The sequence below is a fragment of the Centropristis striata genome, chromosome 2, assembly GCF_030273125.1.
Source record: "Centropristis striata isolate RG_2023a ecotype Rhode Island chromosome 2, C.striata_1.0, whole genome shotgun sequence".
Taxonomy (NCBI): Eukaryota; Metazoa; Chordata; class Actinopteri; order Perciformes; family Serranidae; genus Centropristis; species Centropristis striata.
The window spans coordinates 23705716-23724508 of record NC_081518.1 but is presented as its reverse complement, the minus strand read 5'-3'; the positions used below and the strand labels follow the sequence as shown (position 1 = coordinate 23724508).

The 18793-nt window shown below is 38.4% G+C and overlaps 1 protein-coding gene across 2 annotated transcripts in view; it reads right to left on the bottom strand.

The window, feature by feature from the left end:
* The window catches only part of nav2a (neuron navigator 2a), a 132923-nt gene that overhangs the window by 9179 nt on the left and 104951 nt on the right, over positions 1–18793 (bottom strand). For both annotated transcript variants that reach the window (XM_059347371.1, XM_059347378.1), the window contains exons 19-29: positions 17850–17894; positions 17150–17310; positions 15871–16053; positions 11516–11568; positions 8271–8294; positions 7779–7853; positions 4414–4497; positions 4176–4299; positions 3362–3549; positions 550–722; positions 310–463 (exon numbers count right to left, since the gene is read on the bottom strand). In XM_059347371.1, coding sequence (XP_059203354.1) covers positions 310–463; positions 550–722; positions 3362–3549; positions 4176–4299; positions 4414–4497; positions 7779–7853; positions 8271–8294; positions 11516–11568; positions 15871–16053; positions 17150–17310; positions 17850–17894 — 1264 coding nt within the window. The remainder of the gene's footprint in view (positions 1–309; positions 464–549; positions 723–3361; positions 3550–4175; positions 4300–4413; positions 4498–7778; positions 7854–8270; positions 8295–11515; positions 11569–15870; positions 16054–17149; positions 17311–17849; positions 17895–18793) is intronic.

Below are 18793 nucleotides of genomic sequence, written 5' to 3'. Positions count from 1 at the left end.
TAATTTTTGCTCATTTCACATTTTTGTGTTAAATGTGGATAAGTGTCATAAGATGTGAGCACTTTAGAATTTACCCATAAAAATCTTTAAAAAAGTAAACAAATTTAATAGTTGTAAAGTCTTTTTAGAGTTGTTTTTTTTTTTTACAACATTAGACAAACAGATTAGCTTTGACCTTAAAGCATCAAGCCTATTATTCTTTAAGAGGGGAATGTCAAGTGAAAAATGGAAATGTGCAATATGACTGACAGTTTAAACCCACAGAAAGCCTAGTAGTGTGATTGTTAGTTAGTGTTTGTTTATGCAGACCTGCATGCGGTTCATGGCCTCCCGGAGCTGGTCCAGCTGATGAGCGGAGCTGAGAGCCTCCAGGCGGATGTCAGTCAGTTTCATCTCCTTCTCCCTGAGCTCACTGCGCAGCTGCATCACCGTCTCCGCCTCGCTGTCCAAACACTCAGACAATCTGGCAGGAAAACACAGTTTAGTTAGACCAGGCTAAGGATGAGCTATACCCAATACTCCTATAATCACACACAGATGTCTACGTACAGCGAGTTGGAGTGTGTGTTCCTGAGCATGTGGGTGGAGCCGTTGGGGCCGTTGTGGGGCAGTTTAGGGGAAGATGGCAGCGACGAGTCCGTCATCTCTTCGATGTCGGAGTGAGAAGAAGCCGACTTGGGAGATTTCTTCTTGCTGAACGCCTGTTTGAAGGAGCTGCGCAGCTGCAAGTAGAAAACGGAGAAAGAGAGACAGATGGTGAGCAGACTAGGAACACTCTCCAAATATCACAGGGCAGAAAGGGAAGAGGAGGAGTGTGCCGGGGGAAGTGGAGGAAAACAGCTGTGAAAAAGTGCAAGTGAGTCACATGGAGGAAAGGAATTCTGGGTAGACTGTCTTAACACTTGAGCTACAGCTCTAAACTCAAACACTGAGTGTGAGGAGTGTGTAGCTACTTATGGCTCATTGTTTTTCAATTAAATAAATAAAATATGGAATTGTATCATTGTTTGTTCAATATTCATAAATCAGAAATAAACTGGATGAAATATGATATTCATGTCTATTAATGTATAATGAGACATTTCAAGGGGAGCAGGTGGCAGTTTTGACATCTTTTGGAAACAGAATTCTGATTTTTTGACATTTTTTTAACAAGGGGTGTGTGTGTGTGTTCCTAAAAAGATGCATAATTTTGTCCTCTGTTTTTTCTTCACTTTCTAATAAAATGTTTTGACTGTACTCTTCTTTGCTCCTCATTTTTGGTAAAATCTGTAAAACAAAACAAAACAAAACAAAACTGATGAACCATCATCAAACTAAATGTAAAAAAAAGTGATTTCCTCAGAGTTTGAGTTTAAAGGAGAAATCCACCGAATATACTTTACACTTATAATACTACTTTATGGCTTAATGCTAGCATACAAAGCTTTATAACAGTCTCCAGAGAAATAGCCTCTGTGCTGAATACATGTAGGAGGACAGGATTATTAACAATTAAAAAAACAATTCTCTACTCAAAACAGATCTAAATCTGCAAGCTGTTGCTACACTACTTTCTTACTGAATAACTTTTGAAGTTATTGTTAAGAGGCTTTAAAAAGTAACTTTTATTTTGTCCTCAAACATCTTTGTAGCTGTACCAAAAATGGACCCAGAGATACGCTATTTTAAAAGATATTTTTTTCAGTGGATTTTCCTCTTTCAAGAGCTGGCTCAAGTGTCATGAGAGCAGTTTTTTAGGGGAGAGGCAGTGCTGGGGAAGAGGACAGGCACTACGGTGGCAGCAGAGGACAGGAGGAAGAGGACAGAGGTTAGTAACCTAGAAAAAGTGCAGGATGTTAGGCAGCTTTGTTTCTTTCATTTCACGCAGCGTACCACTCTTACCTCATAGACCTGCCACATGAAGCGAAGCAAAGGAAGACAGAGAGACAAAACAGCACATGTTCATATGGGTTTGGGTGAGTTAATGTGTTATGGAGGGACAGAGATTCAACTAGAGGCCCATAAAAAGCTGATTTTATTTGACCTCCGGGCAGCTGCAAGCTAATGCTACATCACAACCACCATGAAACAGGTCTTTCATGATCCATTATATACTCTCCGACACACACTACCCCTATACTCTCCACATCACAGCACCTGCATGGAGCAGCCTGCTGTGGGGTCTCATCTACACAAACTGTGACAGCTGGAAACACATACACACACACAGGAGGCTGGTTTATTATCACTGTGAGCTAAAGCAGGAAACTCTACACGAGCTCACATCTTTTAACGGCTACCACAAAGCACCACGTTGCTCTTCCTTAAAAAAATTCAATTCAACATCAGGATGAAACCACAGGCAGCTAACACAACATCGCTTCAGTCTACGGGAAGAGAGAGAGAGAAAAAAAGTTGCATACGTCTTCATCTATGATTTGTCCTCCGGTGCACAAAAAAGCCTTCCAACAACAAAAAAGAAAAGTTCATGTTTTTAAGTAATTTTAGAAAGTATGTACCATTTTTGCTGTATGATCACTAGTAAAAACAACTAATGAGCTGACACTAGGACTAGGCACTAGCCAGTAGACAGATTTGGTAATTTTGTAGGTCAAAAAACAACTACTACAACATATTTCAACCTATTTTTCACCTAAATGTGTTTATTATTTATGTTGAGTTTTTTTGTAATTTCTGCACATATTATGCTCTAATATGTATCAACAAAGGATAATTGACCCATTTGAAGTATTTTTAGGCATTTTAAAATGTGACCATCTTTGATAAAAATCGACATGCTATAGTATGACTTTTTTTTTAAAGTGGCGGCCATTTTTGGACATCCCGTAATATGATGTTTTTCTGATTTCTGGCCATATTATGCACTAATATGTATCAACAGACTATAATAGTCATTTTTTAAAGCATTTTTAGGCATTTTAAAATTTGACCATTTTTGACAAAAGTCGACATACTATATAGTATGACTTGTTTTTTTAGGGGGTCATTTTTAGACATCCCATAATATGTTTTTTTTTTTCTTTTTCATTATTTTGGGACAAACTATACTACTACATGTATCAACAGAGTAGAATTGGCCCATTTCTAGCATTTTTAGTTTTTTTCAAATTTGACCTGCAAAATCACCAAATCAGTTATACGCAACAGGACAGAATCTATGAAAAATCCTAGGAGTATTCACCTTTTCTCCAGTGAAAGATGCCTAATGGGGAGAAACCCAAACATGTGACACCGACACACACATGAAAATGCACAAAGAGACAAAGACACACACCATGAGTCCTGGCTGGCTGCTTGTTAGTAACTCATCACACACTGATATCGGCCCTCTTTTCATTTTAAATTCCCAGCAGCTTACCCAGTTCTTTTTGTTCTTCTTCTTGTTTTTTGCGTCCGTGTCCATGTTTGAGCCCACACTGGAGTGGCTGGTGGCGCTGGCGACGCTGCTGACGCTGTCAGAGGAGTGTTGCCTCCTGATGCGCAGGTCCGGCTGCTGTTGTTGCTGCTGCTGCTTCTGCTGCTGCTGTGAACTGCCGTTACTGCCGGCTGAGGAGAGACAGGCGGCAAATGTGTTCGGCAAATATTAGCCTGAAATTCGTATTTCATTAAACGTCAAATATAAACCAATCAGTGTCTGTTTCTGAAATGTAAGAGGTAAACAGGAAAAACAGGCTACAAATTTTGGAGTAAAAGTTTGAGAATGTTTCCTGTTATTACATAAGTGGAGTACATTATTCTCATTAAATGTACTTCAGAATTAATGTCTGCTTATCTATTGTTCTTAAGGTTTTTCTATCCTTTAGAGGAACAAAATAATGTCCCACACACTGTCTGAAACTCACAAGTACAACAACTTAAAATAAATGAAGATCCTTATCACATAGAAGTGTCTGTTTATTAATAAAATGTTTGTGGTGCGGACAAATAGTGGTATCCTTCTTTTACTTGGTCTTTCTCACAGACCTGTCCCTCAAGACTTTGATACAAGAGTGCAGAAAGACACCATGTATGTGCAAAATATGATGAGTTATATTCAATAAAAAGACTAAATATTAATTTCTTTGCATGCAACTTGCCAACTAAAATGTTGGCACAACATTCTAGTTAAAAATGATCAACTTCAGCCTTTAAAATGTCTCTGCAGTGTGTAGTATTTGCAGTGTTTGCCGTACCTGTCCTGTCCCCTTTAGGCGTGAGTTCGGGTGTGTTGATAACCCCGTTTATCGCAGCCTGAGCTACAGCGTTCTGCTTCTTCAGCAGCTCGATGGTCTTCCTCAACTCGTTCAGCTCAGAGTCCTACACAGAGGAAATGACAGGAGAATTACACCAATAAATCAACTGCCGTGACTTTGAATGTGAACTTTGATTAGTGTAAAGCTCAGCCTTTTATAAAACGAGGAGCTGTTTTACCTTCTGCTCTGCTGTCAAAGTGAGACTCTTCAGTCTGATGGTCATGTTGCCCAGACTCTGTTCAAACGCTGCAACCAGGTGAGCCTGCAGGAGACAGAAAGGTGTGCAAAATGTAATCCAGGACTTCTGTACAGCTCAATCCTCAACCTTGTAATGCCTCATTAGATGTTCATTTGTTATCCATCCTCCAGGTTTGACTCAACGAAATCCCACATGCATCCCTAAAACTTCCAGAATTTCCAACTACATTATACAAACAGCATCATTTTTGTGGCTAAATGGAAATGATTAAGTCCAATAAACTAAAAATCTGACTGCAACATTTCACCTGTAACTTTCTTAGATATCCAATACCGAAAGGAGTCAAAACCTCCTTCCAACTTTAAATTTTATTCTACCGTAGTATTTTATTCTATTGTATTTTATTGTACTTAAATAACGGACTGCTGTGACAACCGAATTTCCCTTCGGGGATGAATAAAGTAATCAATCAATCAATCAATCAATCAATCAATCAATCAATCAATCAATCAATCAATCAATCAATCAATCAATCTATCTATCTATCTATGTATCTATCTATCTATCTATCTAAAAAAACGGATATAATGATAAAACAGAAAACTACAAATGTCTCACTCATCAGAGATGGAAGGTTTTATCATAAATCTCTTCTAAAAATGTATCCATAGTGAGAGGGTCCCTCCACCAGCTGCTGGACACCATGAAAAACGAGTCAGCTGGAAGCTCATTCCCTGACAATATGCCTGAGAATACTAGCTGCAGGGATCTAACTGTACTGCTAATAAATGAATAATTGTGGAGAGTTAATCTAAGAATATGAGGGACTGAAAGCATCTCCAATGTGCTGCAATAACTAGCAGAAAGCTTGAGCTGAGAAAATCAACCTTAACACTCCACTCAGTGTGAAAAAATGTGAGTTCTGTCGACAAAACAGCTTCAACCTTGGAGCTGAAACCCAAACATGACATCAGTCGAGTAGTCTTCGTATCAAAATGAAAACATAACAAACTCCAAATAAGCATGTGAAATAATAAAGCCACTGTGATGAACGATTATTCCACTGTGGGTCAGCTCTGGACACGTTCCCATACTACAAACACTGAAGCCAAAACCAGAAACAGTCCTTAGGGCTAGATTCACCCTGATAACAACATTAAAACTCCTCTTCTCTACAGTTTGACTGGCTTGATTTCATGTTTTTCTGTCAGAGATAATGCACAGATTAATTTAAGAATAGAAGAATAAATTTACTTTCTGACAAAATGACCACGGATTTCAATTATAAATAGAACCTAACAGATCTATATCGGTTGACTGCTATAACGCCATATCTGTATTTATTGGTATTTTTTACACATGCTGTACAATATCCACCAATATGAAAACTCTTATTTACACAGAATGCAATGTAGAAAACAATGATCTAGAAACGGTGTTATATTATATTATATTATATTATATTATATTATTATATAGATACTTTTTTAAAATTCTTTGGCACTGAACATACGCTATTGATATTTAGCTATTGATATAATTTCTATTACATTCCTTTTTTCCAATTCTAAAATTGGTTTACAATGCTATGCAATCTATACATATTGAATAATGATGTATAATGTTGTTTAATTAAGTTTATTTGAGAAAACACACTTTTGAGTGCCTTTGCAGAGTCATAACTGTGCAAAATTGATGCACAATCCACGTTAAAAAGGTCTATTTTTTGTCACTTTACCAGCTAAAAATGAACTATATTGGCTACAATATCTGTTATCAGCGAATTTTTCTCCTCTAAAATCAGTATCGGCCTCAAAAAACCCACATCGGTCAGACTCTAATTAAGTCATACACGTCAAATAAGCATTTTGAAAAAATTTTGTGCATCGCTGCAGACGTTGCAGGTTTAAACACACCAGGGTGAGCGCGGTCATCCATCACAATATTGAATGAAGGCTTTAGATTGAACAGACAAATGATGTGCAGATGCCTGCAGGAAGTGTGTGTGAGAGTTGAGTCAGGTGTTGACTGATGTGTGATTCAAGTCATGACTTTCTGCTGCAGAGGATGTTCTTAGATTCTCGGCCTCGGGGGCTTCAAGGCGTGTTTGGATAATTTATCATGTGTCTGCGGCGTGTAATTAAATATTTGAACAGAGAAAGCCCCTCGATCACACCCTCGAGACCCCCCTACTGCCAACTCCTCTGTTTTATCAGTCTGTGTTTGTCTTTCAACACTCCACACCTTCTTGTATCAGGCGTCATTAGCTGTAAATCTTCAGTCCACATCTGTGACTGTCCCTCAGCCGTGTGCTGAGACTTGACTCTGCTGTAATCTAACACTGCTGTTCCGTCCGTATCTCTAATCCGCAGGTAAACCACCGGCGTGCACTGACTCAGGCTGCAGATTACAAGCGGAGCGTGGCGAGACTTGTGCAATGCAGGAGGTACGGTGGCAGAGAGGATCGTGTCTGGAGACGCTTTAAGAGATTTTCTGATGGTTCTGCCAGATGTAAAATTACACCTTCTGGGAGCAAAGTGCTCTGTTGGGGCTCTCTGTTCACTGTTTGATGGAGATCATGAAACAAACTTGCGTGTGTTTGGGTGTTTGAGAGAGACAGCGTGCCAAATTTCACAGCTTTTTAAAACTGAGTTTGTCTTTTGACAAAACAACAAACATTTAAGTCTTGAATCCGTCTATCTGATCTGTCAACTTCAGTATATAATCAAACACCTGAAGAACTAATTACATTTCCATCAGCCTGAGAAGTCTTATGTGTTCAGTGCAGGGCTGCAAGATGGTGATCAAGGTGAATGTTTCACCTGCTTTAAATCAGCACATAACAAAATCCCTTCTCATAGTGCAGCTTTTGAAGCAGCTGAACTTTGTGCCATTTTACACTTAGAACTTCATAAATACTTTATAAATGAAATTTTGTATCCATCACAAGTTGATAGGAATTCTTTTTTGTCGTGCCTCACTCAGTTGTTTTTTCTTTTTTCTTTTTTCTAATAGTCTAAAAACATATTGGAATCCACTGTAATTTGGTTTAAAGTCACCTCGAACCTTGAGTTTTATAGTATATATTTATTTTTTATTATATTAGAGGAAAGGCCGACATCTCTACAACTGATTTCTCCAACACTTGAAAACTCACACAAAAAAAAGATGTAGAATAATCAATACTAAAAAAAAATATTTTTTTAATTGAGGGGTGCACTGTCCCGTTATTGAACATATTAGGGATGCATTTGTGGCACAATAAACACTGGAAGTAGACAGCATACATGTGCAAACAAGTTTGTTTAGGAGTGTGTTTTTTGTGTGTGTGCATGTTCACTTACGTTGGCACTCAACTGCGTCGTGAGGGCGGAAACCTTTTCCTGGGAGGCGTCCAGCTCCCGGCGCAGCTTGCGAATCTGTGGAAGCAAAAAGACAAAAACAAAACACGACATCAAAAGGCGCCAGGACAAAACCATACATACCTGTTCATAAAAGCATGCAGTGATTAACACACAGGCATCCAAACACATAAAGAAAATAAACTGTAGCCAAACAAATGAGGGAGGCTCCCAGATCGAACCTCTGATATGTTCAGAGATGAAAACACACAGGATGCATAAAGGAGCACGTACAGGTGTACACAGGTGTTCACAGAGGAACAAGAGCCTGTTACAGGCTCGGGCACAATACAGTTACATGTGTAACTGGATACAACTGTGAAAACGCCTCCCATGTTCCAACAAGTCCAACCAATGCACACAGAAAATTAAAGAGCTGAGAAAACACATGAGAAGAAGAAGAAGAAGAGGAGGTGTGGGCGGGCTGGAGCTTACCTCCGACTGAGACTTCTCCTCATTCTGTAAAAACAAACATCAGAAGAAGAAAAAAATCATTAGAGGAAGTGCTGACTGAATGCTGACATGCTTTAATGAAAAAGTAGAGCAGATCAGGCCGCCGGAGGTCAGACCCTGCACATGTCCTGACTCCTGTTTGATTTATTAGCTCCAAAGAGAGGAGCTGTATAAACTGTGGAGGAGATTGTCTGGTGTAATGTGTCTGGAAAGGAGAGATCTTCTCCTGAAGGCATTTCACTCATCGGTATTACTGAATGTGTGTGTGAGAGAGAATCCTATTGTCTCCATAGGCTGCACACAGAACAATAGTAAGAAAAGACAGGTAGCCAAACACATCCAGAGTGAGGGCGGGCAAAACAAACGCTCACACGAACCCAACACACCCTGCTGCTGCTGCTGCTGCTGCTGCTGCTCACCAAAACAGAGAAACACCCACATTTACATGTAAACAAGCTGCACCGGGTTGCACTCACACTACATCTGGAGCTGATTTTACAGCTTGTTTATGTTGAGCGGTCAGTTGACAGTAAATGCACTAAAACTGGTTCATGTAGCTACAGTTTGATGTCAGTTTAACATCTTTAAAGTGAAACTTTTCCAGTTTTCAACCGACTCATGTCAGCACATCCAAACAAACAGCACCTTCACCAGCTGGGTGAAAATCTGAAAAATATTCTTTTAATGTGCAGAATTTAAAGATTTGTTTTACTTTTCCTACTTCCATCCAGTCATAGTACCAAAAACAACACAATTATTGTCTCTGTTTTCTGCAAAATTATGTCATCAGAATAAATTGAAAGAGGCTATTATGATGTAAAAACGTATAGATTTGATTATTATTTTTCAAGAATTTATAACCTATAGCGCTATCCAATCAGCTGTATAACAATCACCAAAGAGGTTATGTCTTCGGTCCTGCTTGTTTGTTTTATTTGCAAGATATATTAAAAATTTTTAATATTATTTCAACCAAATTATAGGAATGTTAGTTATTAGGACATAGAGCCCGGAGTGTTTAAATTTTGGTAAATACACTATGAACTTCAGCATTTGCTTCAAAATTAACACATCTGTCTTGTGATATTTGATCACTATATGCATTCAAATTCAGATTAAAAGCTAATTAAGCAGCAATCATGCAGCCCTGGTGGAGCTATGTGCTAGGGTTTTTAATCCACAATCAGTATTTTTAAAGAGTGAACACAGCAGTTTTGTTGTGACAGATGCAACAATGCAGAACATCTGATAATTAATTATTTTCCATCCATGTGGTTCCTCCTCCCGAACCACTAAACCCTGAAACAGGTTTGGAAAGCCTCATGTGTCTGTGCATGTACAGCAGAGTGTGTTCTGAGGTTTTTACAAAGTGGCATCTGTCCACACACCCAAACAGAGCTGTCAATCACACACATATGACCAGATGATCCTGGATACACAAACAGAGAAGCAGCCTGTCTGTCTGTCTGTCTTGGAAGCGCAGACAAAACACAGAGATCTCACTCTGATGCAAACTCCAGGACCAGAGCTCACAAACAAAACCAATTCCATGAGCTGCCGACATCAAGGCAGTTCAACAAAAATAAACAGGAAAAAAAAGAATCAGAAAAAAGCTAAAGTTGGGAAAAAATGCTAAATTGGCAGCAGCATTTTTTTTAGTTTTGGTGTTCCAAACATTACATTAGATTTTCCAGATATGAAGCATTTAATAGACATGAATCCACAGCCTAGACTTGTCAGCTCTCCTGATAAAGAAAGTGTTCTGCATAATTATATGTTTGTCTTTCTGCTGTATTTACTTCCAACAGAGCAAAAAGAAATCAGAGTCCTCCAGTCCTCCTCCTCATCCCTACCGTTAGCTGCCAGGACGTGACGGTGCCCGTCAGGGATAAAGTCGCCATCATTTTTCCCTCCTCTCTTATTTCAAACCTGCGCCTCTACGGCTCAGTGCACCAGCCAGTGCTGAGCACAGATTCAGTGTCTGAGAGAGTGTTTCTGCTACACCTGCCCAGGTGAGTAAAGCAGCCCACAGGGGGAGGGGGAGGAGGAGCTAAGCTGTGAAGACTAAGCTCTGATTGGCTACTGTGTGTACATGTGGGCTGTCCTAAGTCTGCACTGTGTGACTGAAGCCGGAGCTTTTTCTCACAGGGTGTCTGAGTCAGATATCTGATGGATTAGAGGGTAAATGTATAACAGCGTATTAGCCAACTCAAATACTCAATATTTAATAATTTCATAGGAAAAGCAGAAACTGGTTGCTCTGGTTTCCACTGTGGAGTCATCTTGAACTGATTTGCTACTTTGCAAAGATTTTCTAAAACAAGATCTTACAGAGCTAATTCAGTTAAAGGGCCAGTTCACTCTAAAATCTAAAATAAGTTTTTCCTTTTAAACCTTAGCGCAATGTATCAGTCTAGAATGTTTTACGGCTGTAGAGATGTCTTCTTTCTCTTGAATATGATGGAACTAAATTCCGCTCGTTCAGTGGTGCTCGAAGCACCAAAAACTACATTAAAAAAGTGCAACAGTAATTTCTCTTTCCACAAATAGTGACTCCGAATCTTGGCTACTCAAGATAATCTGCAGATAGGTGCTGTGAGCAGTTTAATGTAGGATGTATTTTCTTTCTAGAATAGTTCCTATTTTACTTTGCCATTATGTCTGAAAAGAGACATTGCTGTTGAGTTTTTCAAATGTATATTTTAAGGCACTTTGAGCACCACTAGCAAAGTTCCATTATATCAGAGAGAAGGCACACATCTCTACAGCTGATATCTCAAACAGTCGACACATCTAAATGTACCTGCACTGCGGGTAAGAGGAAAAATATGTATTTGGGGTGTACCGTCTTTAAGCCTTTTTGCAATTATTACAGTTTAATGTGCTGAAGGAGAAAGGAAAGATGTGGAGAAGCAGCAAACATCCCAGTCAGAATTGAACCGGGGACGATGGGGTTACATTGAATCTCTGGGTCACCAAGAGCTCTGACAAGCATGTTTGATCCCAAAATCTGGTTATTAAAAGGGTTGTGGGGACATATTTTCTTGAAAAATAAACTTATAAATGCTCTTTAGTGGACAAACTATGTAACGACAAAACAAAATGGGCCCAAAGAGTAGAAAAAGCTAACATACTGTTTCAGTGTTCAGTGTTTGATATGCACCAGGATTAACAATAATTCCCATATGATCCATCCATAATTAACTCTTGATGTTTTGTGTACTCACTGTGGAATAAATGGAAGAAGTGCTGGAGACCAGAGACAGGGACGATCCATGAACTGGTGAGATAAAAACCACAAGCAAAAGTGGGGATTAGAAAAGTACATCTGCACACACACCAGCACCGTGATTATTAACAGACCCCACACACACACACACACACACACACACACACACACGTACACACACACGTACACACACACGTACACACACACCACCCACTCTGCTCCTCCCAGCATTTCCAGTTCCTCTACCTCCACTTCCCGCCTCCTCTTGAACATAATGAGCTCTGCGGTCATAAAGATAAAACTCCTACACGTTACAGTTGGACTGTGGCGCAACTAATGACAGCCTGAGCAGTACTGCGCTAATGACTCAGCCGCTAATCACACATCAGAGGCCGGGACACAACGCCAGCACTGTTTCCTGCCTGGGAGCAGATCAGAAAGGATCAGCAGCGTGATGTCATCAACCACACAGCGAGGTCGGGCTGATCCCGGCAGATTCATTCACTCATTCACCTCACAGGGACTTGAGTTTACAGAGGACTCACTTTTATCTTAAAATTGGTCTAGACATTGAGATGTGCAGGGAGCCACAAAAGAAGAGGAATATTGATTTAAATTCACTGCTGTCTGGTTTAAATCACATAAATCTTTTTGTGTAAGATCTTTTAACTCTTAAGACATGAATTTACAAGAGCTGCAACAATTACATGACTAATCCATTACTCTTTTGATAGAAAATATTGGCAACTATTCTGATCATTTACTTCTTTTTTGGTAATTATTTTTCAAGCAACGATGCTAAACATTTCCTGGTCATCAGACATTTGTTGAGCTTTTTGGAATCCTTGTTGACGTTCTTGTCGATTTTGTGGAAATTTGCTACTTTTAATTGTGCTAAAATCCAGTTTATACAAGATGTAAGACTTGACATGCTCTGAGGGCCCTCAAAACGTTACGCTATCCCTGAATTTTTCTCTTTTCTGGGCCTCAGCATTTTGCCAGTTTGTGCTGTCTGATACCGTGGCCCTAAGAGCTCATTACACTGTGAATAGAAGATCAAGAAACATCCGCACAAACTTGACGACACACAAAAACATCAATTTCGACACATAAAGAATTAAGAAAAAGTGCACAGAAACAGATTCCAACATGTTCACAACTTTTTAGCATCCTCTGGAAACATTTTTGCATTGTGTTGTGAGCTTTCTTCAGCATTTTTCTGTATTTTTCTTAATGCTGTGTCAAGTTGGTGAAGCTGCTTTCTTAATTTTCAGTGTGTTCTCTGGTCCACCATAGTTGGACCTTTTAGTGATGATGCATGTGCACATGTTGTGTGTTTGTGTTATTATTTAGAATCTCTACTTGCTATTACTTTCTTTAACCTCACTTGTCAGCAGAATTCTGACTGCATTTTAACCAAATAAAAATTCTGCATGACAAATGAAAAACACTGATTTGTGACAAATATAACCTTTTATTTTTTTTCTGCATATTTGTTTTCATCCATGGCTATGTAGGCTATATTATGGGTAGTATTATAAAAAATACCACCATAAATCTCAGTTTATACTTTTTGATGTCCGAGATATAGTATATAAATTGTAAATAAAATAGAAAATGGTTTCTGCAGAAAGAAGGAGAAGGTGAGGATATATAAATGTGTGTGTGAGGGTGTGTGTGAGGGGATGATGTGACACTGTGTGGTGGTGTTGCTCTCATACAGGACAGGTCGGACAAAGTGTTGGGTGGATGATGTGACTTTTGTCCTGTCAATCTAACAACGCTCAGGTAACCTTACACCTCCGCAACATATACACGTACACATAGAGTGCATGTCCTCGCTGACCTGCTCTGGCTGTGATCTAACACACACACACACACACACACACACACACACACACACACACACACACACACACACACCAAGGTTATAATAGTTTTGGATTTTTCATTAGTTTTGGTTTTAATTTCATTGTCAATTTTTGTTTTCAAATTCAGTTAGTTTTAATTAGTTTTTAGAGTGAGTTTGCTAGTTTTAATTAGTTTTTATTTTTTGAAAATGCTTACTTTTACTTTAGTTTTTTATTAGTTTTAGTGTTGGTTTTAGTTCTTTTGCAATGGGGTATTTGTTGGGTGTGAGAAAAAAAAGTCACAATAAATGTTCCTTTATTTCCTTTGTCTGATCCATCTCAGCTCCAATAAGTTTATTAAGTCATAAAACCAAATAGATGAAATAGATTTCATATCAACCAAAAAGGTTTACGTATGAAAAACGTTGACAAAGACGAAAACGAAGGACATTTTTCACTATAATTTTAGTTAGTTTTGTAACCACAAAATACAGTTTCAGTGAGTTATCGTTTTTTTAAAAACTCTCGTTTTTATTTTTATTTCAGTTAACGAAAATGTTTTTTCAATTCTAGTTTTTGTTATTTTGTTAGTTTTCGTTAACTATAATAACCTTGACACACACACACACACACAGAGAGAGAGAGAAAGTTATGCTGGATGTCAGTGTGTCTCTCTCACGCCTCTCACTGTGATCCCTGTAATCATCTCTTCTTCTGAAAGGGAAGACAGACTCACAGAGCTGGGAAACACCGTCTCAGATGCTACTAGGGGGGGCGCAATAATAATATGTTTGTCTTTATGCTATTGTGCATGTGCACATTAGTGCTAGCTGTGCATTTTTTCAACAACTTTACAAGCTTCTGATAAATGTCTTTTAAAGTCAGCTGTGTGATAAATGACTGACGGCTGTCTCCGTCTTTTAGGCAAGAAAATGAACCTTCATTCACATGATGAGACGCTGTGAGGGCTGTCACTGGTCTTTGCTGCTAAATTTAACACTGGAAAACAACTTTAATCACTTTCCAATTAAAATACCACATCAAAACATGTATGTGGTTGGAAATTCACACATCATCTCAGCCAGCTGTTCAAGTGGTTCAGGAGTTAAAAGAGGTGGTGAATCAGCGGATCTTCCAAACACTAACTCAATATGAAGGCCTTTTACTTATAACTATATAAAACTAAAAATGCTTCAAAGTAATTAAATATACAAAAAATATACAATATGCATTACAGGGAAAAACTGCATATGACTCCTTCAACAGGTCTGGACCACTTTGTACCACAGAGAGAGTTATCTTGTTTAATCTTCCGTAAAAGAACAAACTGTTCGTACTGGTGATTCTTGCATCAGACCTGATGTTTATGATAGATAAGCTATTGTTCTTCTGTGTTAGGCTTTCAAGAACACTGTGCGATTAGGTTATACGTGTTTGTGCATGCAAACATTTGTGCTTCAACTATAAACTTCTTCTTAGATATGATGCACCAAATAGTGATGAATAAAACCGTGTCCAGGCTGAACTGAGAAGATGTTTCTTTCAGATACTGGTAAAGAAAAGCTTTCTAGTTGGAGTCTGTATTCGCCGGGTTTCTTAAAGAACACAGCTGATTCCCCCGAGGCGTTCTTACAAAACCAGTGTCAGTGTCAGTGAATTTCCAGCTCTTTGTCCATCTCTCATGTTGCTCCTTTTCTCCGTATTCCTGCATCTCTTCTTCACTCTGCAGGACAAATCTGTCTTTGGATCTCTTTACACTCTCAGCATGTAGAGTTTTACTTCTACTACTACATTTCCCAGATTATCTTTTGACAACCGTGATAGAAAGAGTGAAAACTTTTTGTTTTTATCAGTTTTTTTCATCATGAAAAATTAAGCCTTGTGCACTTTAGCTGCAAAGAATGTTTTGAGGTTGCATTACATTAACTGTTTATATTGTGGTTTACTGAAATGCAAATGAACCAACTGCAGCTATTTACCAGTATTTAAGTGGATTTTTCCCATTTAGAGAACCATTTTCTGCACAATACTACGCCTACCTCTCTCATAGTCTTAGTTTGCTGCTCTAACTCAAAGCGCAGAGTTTCTATAGAGCCCTGAGGATTGAGCCGACTCCAGCGGAGCAGCCTCGGCCGGGCGGGGAGTCTGCCTGCTGGTGGGAAAAGCACGGCTGGGTACTTTTCCCAATAAACAAGCTTATGAAAAAAACAAAGCAGTGCCAAAGCTGATTATGGATTTCTAAGGGGATGGAGGGCTTTTCTTAGAGGAGCGGTTGTAATCCGTCCTAATGTTCTCTAAACAAATGGAATAATAATTCTTTTGGCACGGGGATGTGGAATAAGGAAGGAGACAGACTTCAGAGAGAGACGGGGGTATGCAGGTATTGGAGAAGGATTACACTGTAATTACAGATTACACCAAACATGAAGACCAGAGCCAGGACGCACACAGAGTCACTGAATATTCAACACTCTCCATCCGTCCTCCTCTCGTCTCCTCTTACCTTCCTCGAAGCCGTCCCTGAAGGAGCCCGACCTGCTCATGGTGCGAGTCTTCTCGTCCAGCGACATGCACGAGTTCCTCAGCCGGTTGTCGCTGCAGGGGTCGAAGGGGACGTCCTGGTTGGTCAGGCTGTTGTTGCGCATGCCGGCGAGGTTGATCTGAGCTGCCGAGGTCGGGCTGGAGGCTGAGAGAAAGATACATGACAGGATAGAAGTCAAGTTACATAATATGGTTTATCATTGTTGATATCTTTTCTTTTCATTTAGTTTTTAGTCTACAAAACGTCATGAAACGGTGAAAAATGGCCATTAGAATCAAAAGTAACACCTTCAGATTATTGGTTTTGTCCAACAAATCCCAAACACAAAAATATTCAGTTTACATAATATGATTAAAAGGAGAGAAGCAGTTCCTCAACATTGAGAGACTGAATACAGAGAATGTGTGGCATTTTTGCTTGATAAATGTCTTAAATCAAGCCACAGGTATAATGGCATCAGCGTGTGTGACCCTGATTCCAAATAAGTTGGGACGCTGTCTGAAACGTAAATAAAACACAATGTGATAATTTGCTAATCCTTTTTGACATATATTCGATTAAAAACCATACAAAGTCAATACATTTTATGTTCAAACTGATAAACTTCTGAATATGACACATTCTACACAACTTTATAGTTATGTTGTCTGATATGAGTTGATACGAAACGTTTTTATACAGAACATATGATGCCGAAAATGATGCGCAGGGTGAAATGGTGCAAGCTTTTTTTTCCAGATCTATTGTTTATTTTCTTTGTTTTGACAATGCAAATTAAATTAAAAGTTATATTTTAAGAAAGTTACCCTTTCCTTTGCAGAGTCATTTGAGTGAAAAAGTGACACATAATACAAATAGAAAACATCTATTTTCATTCGAGCTCAAAAAAAAAATTTCACTTTATCAGCCGCCACATCGGTAAGATGGGAATTTTTTTCCCCCTCGATGATTGGTATTGTCTCAAAAATCCCATTGTCAGTTGGGTTCTAGTCCTAAATGTTAAATCAATAAATGTTTTGGGATACCAACTGAATATTATCAGTATAATAATAAGATTAGATCCATGTGTTTCAAACATAAGCTAAATCAATCAATTTTTTAGTTAATGCAACTTTCATAGGTTTGATTTTGTCTCCATCAACAGAGAACAAATGTGTGTGTGTGTGTGTGTGTGTGTGTGTGTGTGTGTGTGTGTGTGTCTGTGTGTGTGTGTGTGTGTGTGTGTGTGTGTGTGGCATACCCAGCTGTGCGAAGTTGAAGCGCGTCCCGGAGGGCGAGGTGAGGCTGGAGCTTGGGGAGAACGGCGAGTTACTGGCTGATTCCTGCAGCCCACTGGTGGAGTGGGAGCGCAGCCAATCACGGGCCTCCTCGTGGCCTCGCAGCTGAGGGGACGGGCCATACCTGCAGGAGGTCAAAGAAAGGGTTAACCTGGAGGCGAGGACACGAAACAGAACAGGTGCAGTGTGGGTCTGTGTATTTACAGCACAAGATGATTCTGATTTTCTGACTTTTTTTACAATCAGTAAATTGGATTTTTTTTCTCTGTGAAGCAGCCAGATTAGTAGCTGGGATCTTTGGCATGATGAATCAAACAAGGAATTACAACAGCAGAAACATACACTGATTCTCAGCAACAGAAACTGAGGCAAAAGGCAGAAAAAAGAAGCCAAATGGAGAGTCTGACCCCCGACACCAGGCCCCCGCTACAGCACAACACAGTGACAGCTCTGTACGACAACAAGGTGACATGCCCCGTCACAGAAGCACAACACAACAACACATGTGCCAAGTGCCAAACAAAAGCATTTAGAACAAGCGTGAGCACAAGCCTCGGAGAGTGAATGAGGACGCAGAAATAAAAAAGAAAGAAAGAAAGAAGACAATTTTGGTGAACCAGTGTGTGGAAGCACAACATGTCCAGCAGGAAGTGAAGTTAGTACCTGAGTCCTTTCTTAGGCAGAGTGTTTCTACCACAGTGTGGCCCGCTGTGGGAGAGAAACACTTCAGAGGAGGAAAGCAAAGGAGGCAACAAACTCTTAAAGAATTCCTAATGCTATTTTAAACCTTCAAACATATTGTTCCTGAAAGTACATCTCAACTTGTACACTGCAAAAAAATCTCTATCTTGGCAAGAATTATGTATTTTTACTCAGTTAGAACTGAATAAGACAACTGAAAAAAACAGTTACAAGGATTTTCCTGAAAGAAAGCAGAGTACGGCAGATTGCTGAACTAGAAAAAATAAACAGTTAATTGCAGAAAACTCTTGAAAAAGTTATCTAATTTACAGGCTAAATATTTAGATTTTTGGTAAAAATAAAATACATAAAATAAATAAAAAAATATAAAAAATAAAAAACAATAATAATAATAATAATAATAATAATAATAATGTAAAATAAGAAAAAATATAGATTTGGGGTAAATTAAAATATATATATATAAAATAATAATAATATTAAGAATAACAATAATAATAATAATAATAATAATAATAATAATAATAGCAACACTAATTGTAAAATGAGAAAAAATATTTAGATTTTTGGGAAATTATAAATAAAATAAATATAATAAAATTATAAAAAATAAAACAAACAAAAGAAAAAGAAACTGTTAATTACAGAACATTCTTTAAAAAGTTATCTAATTTATAGGCAGCTGGGATAATAAAATTAAATAAATAAATAAAAATTACATAAAATTAAATCATTTAATTTAAAATAATAAAATAAATAAGAACACAAATTTTTTAAAAAACGACTTTTAGAGTTCTGAAATAGTTACAAAAAAGTCTTTAAGATTGAGATTTTTGCAGTTTAGAATCAATAATAAACATCCAATACCAATGCTTCTAGATGATCTGCACATATAAACGCTACCA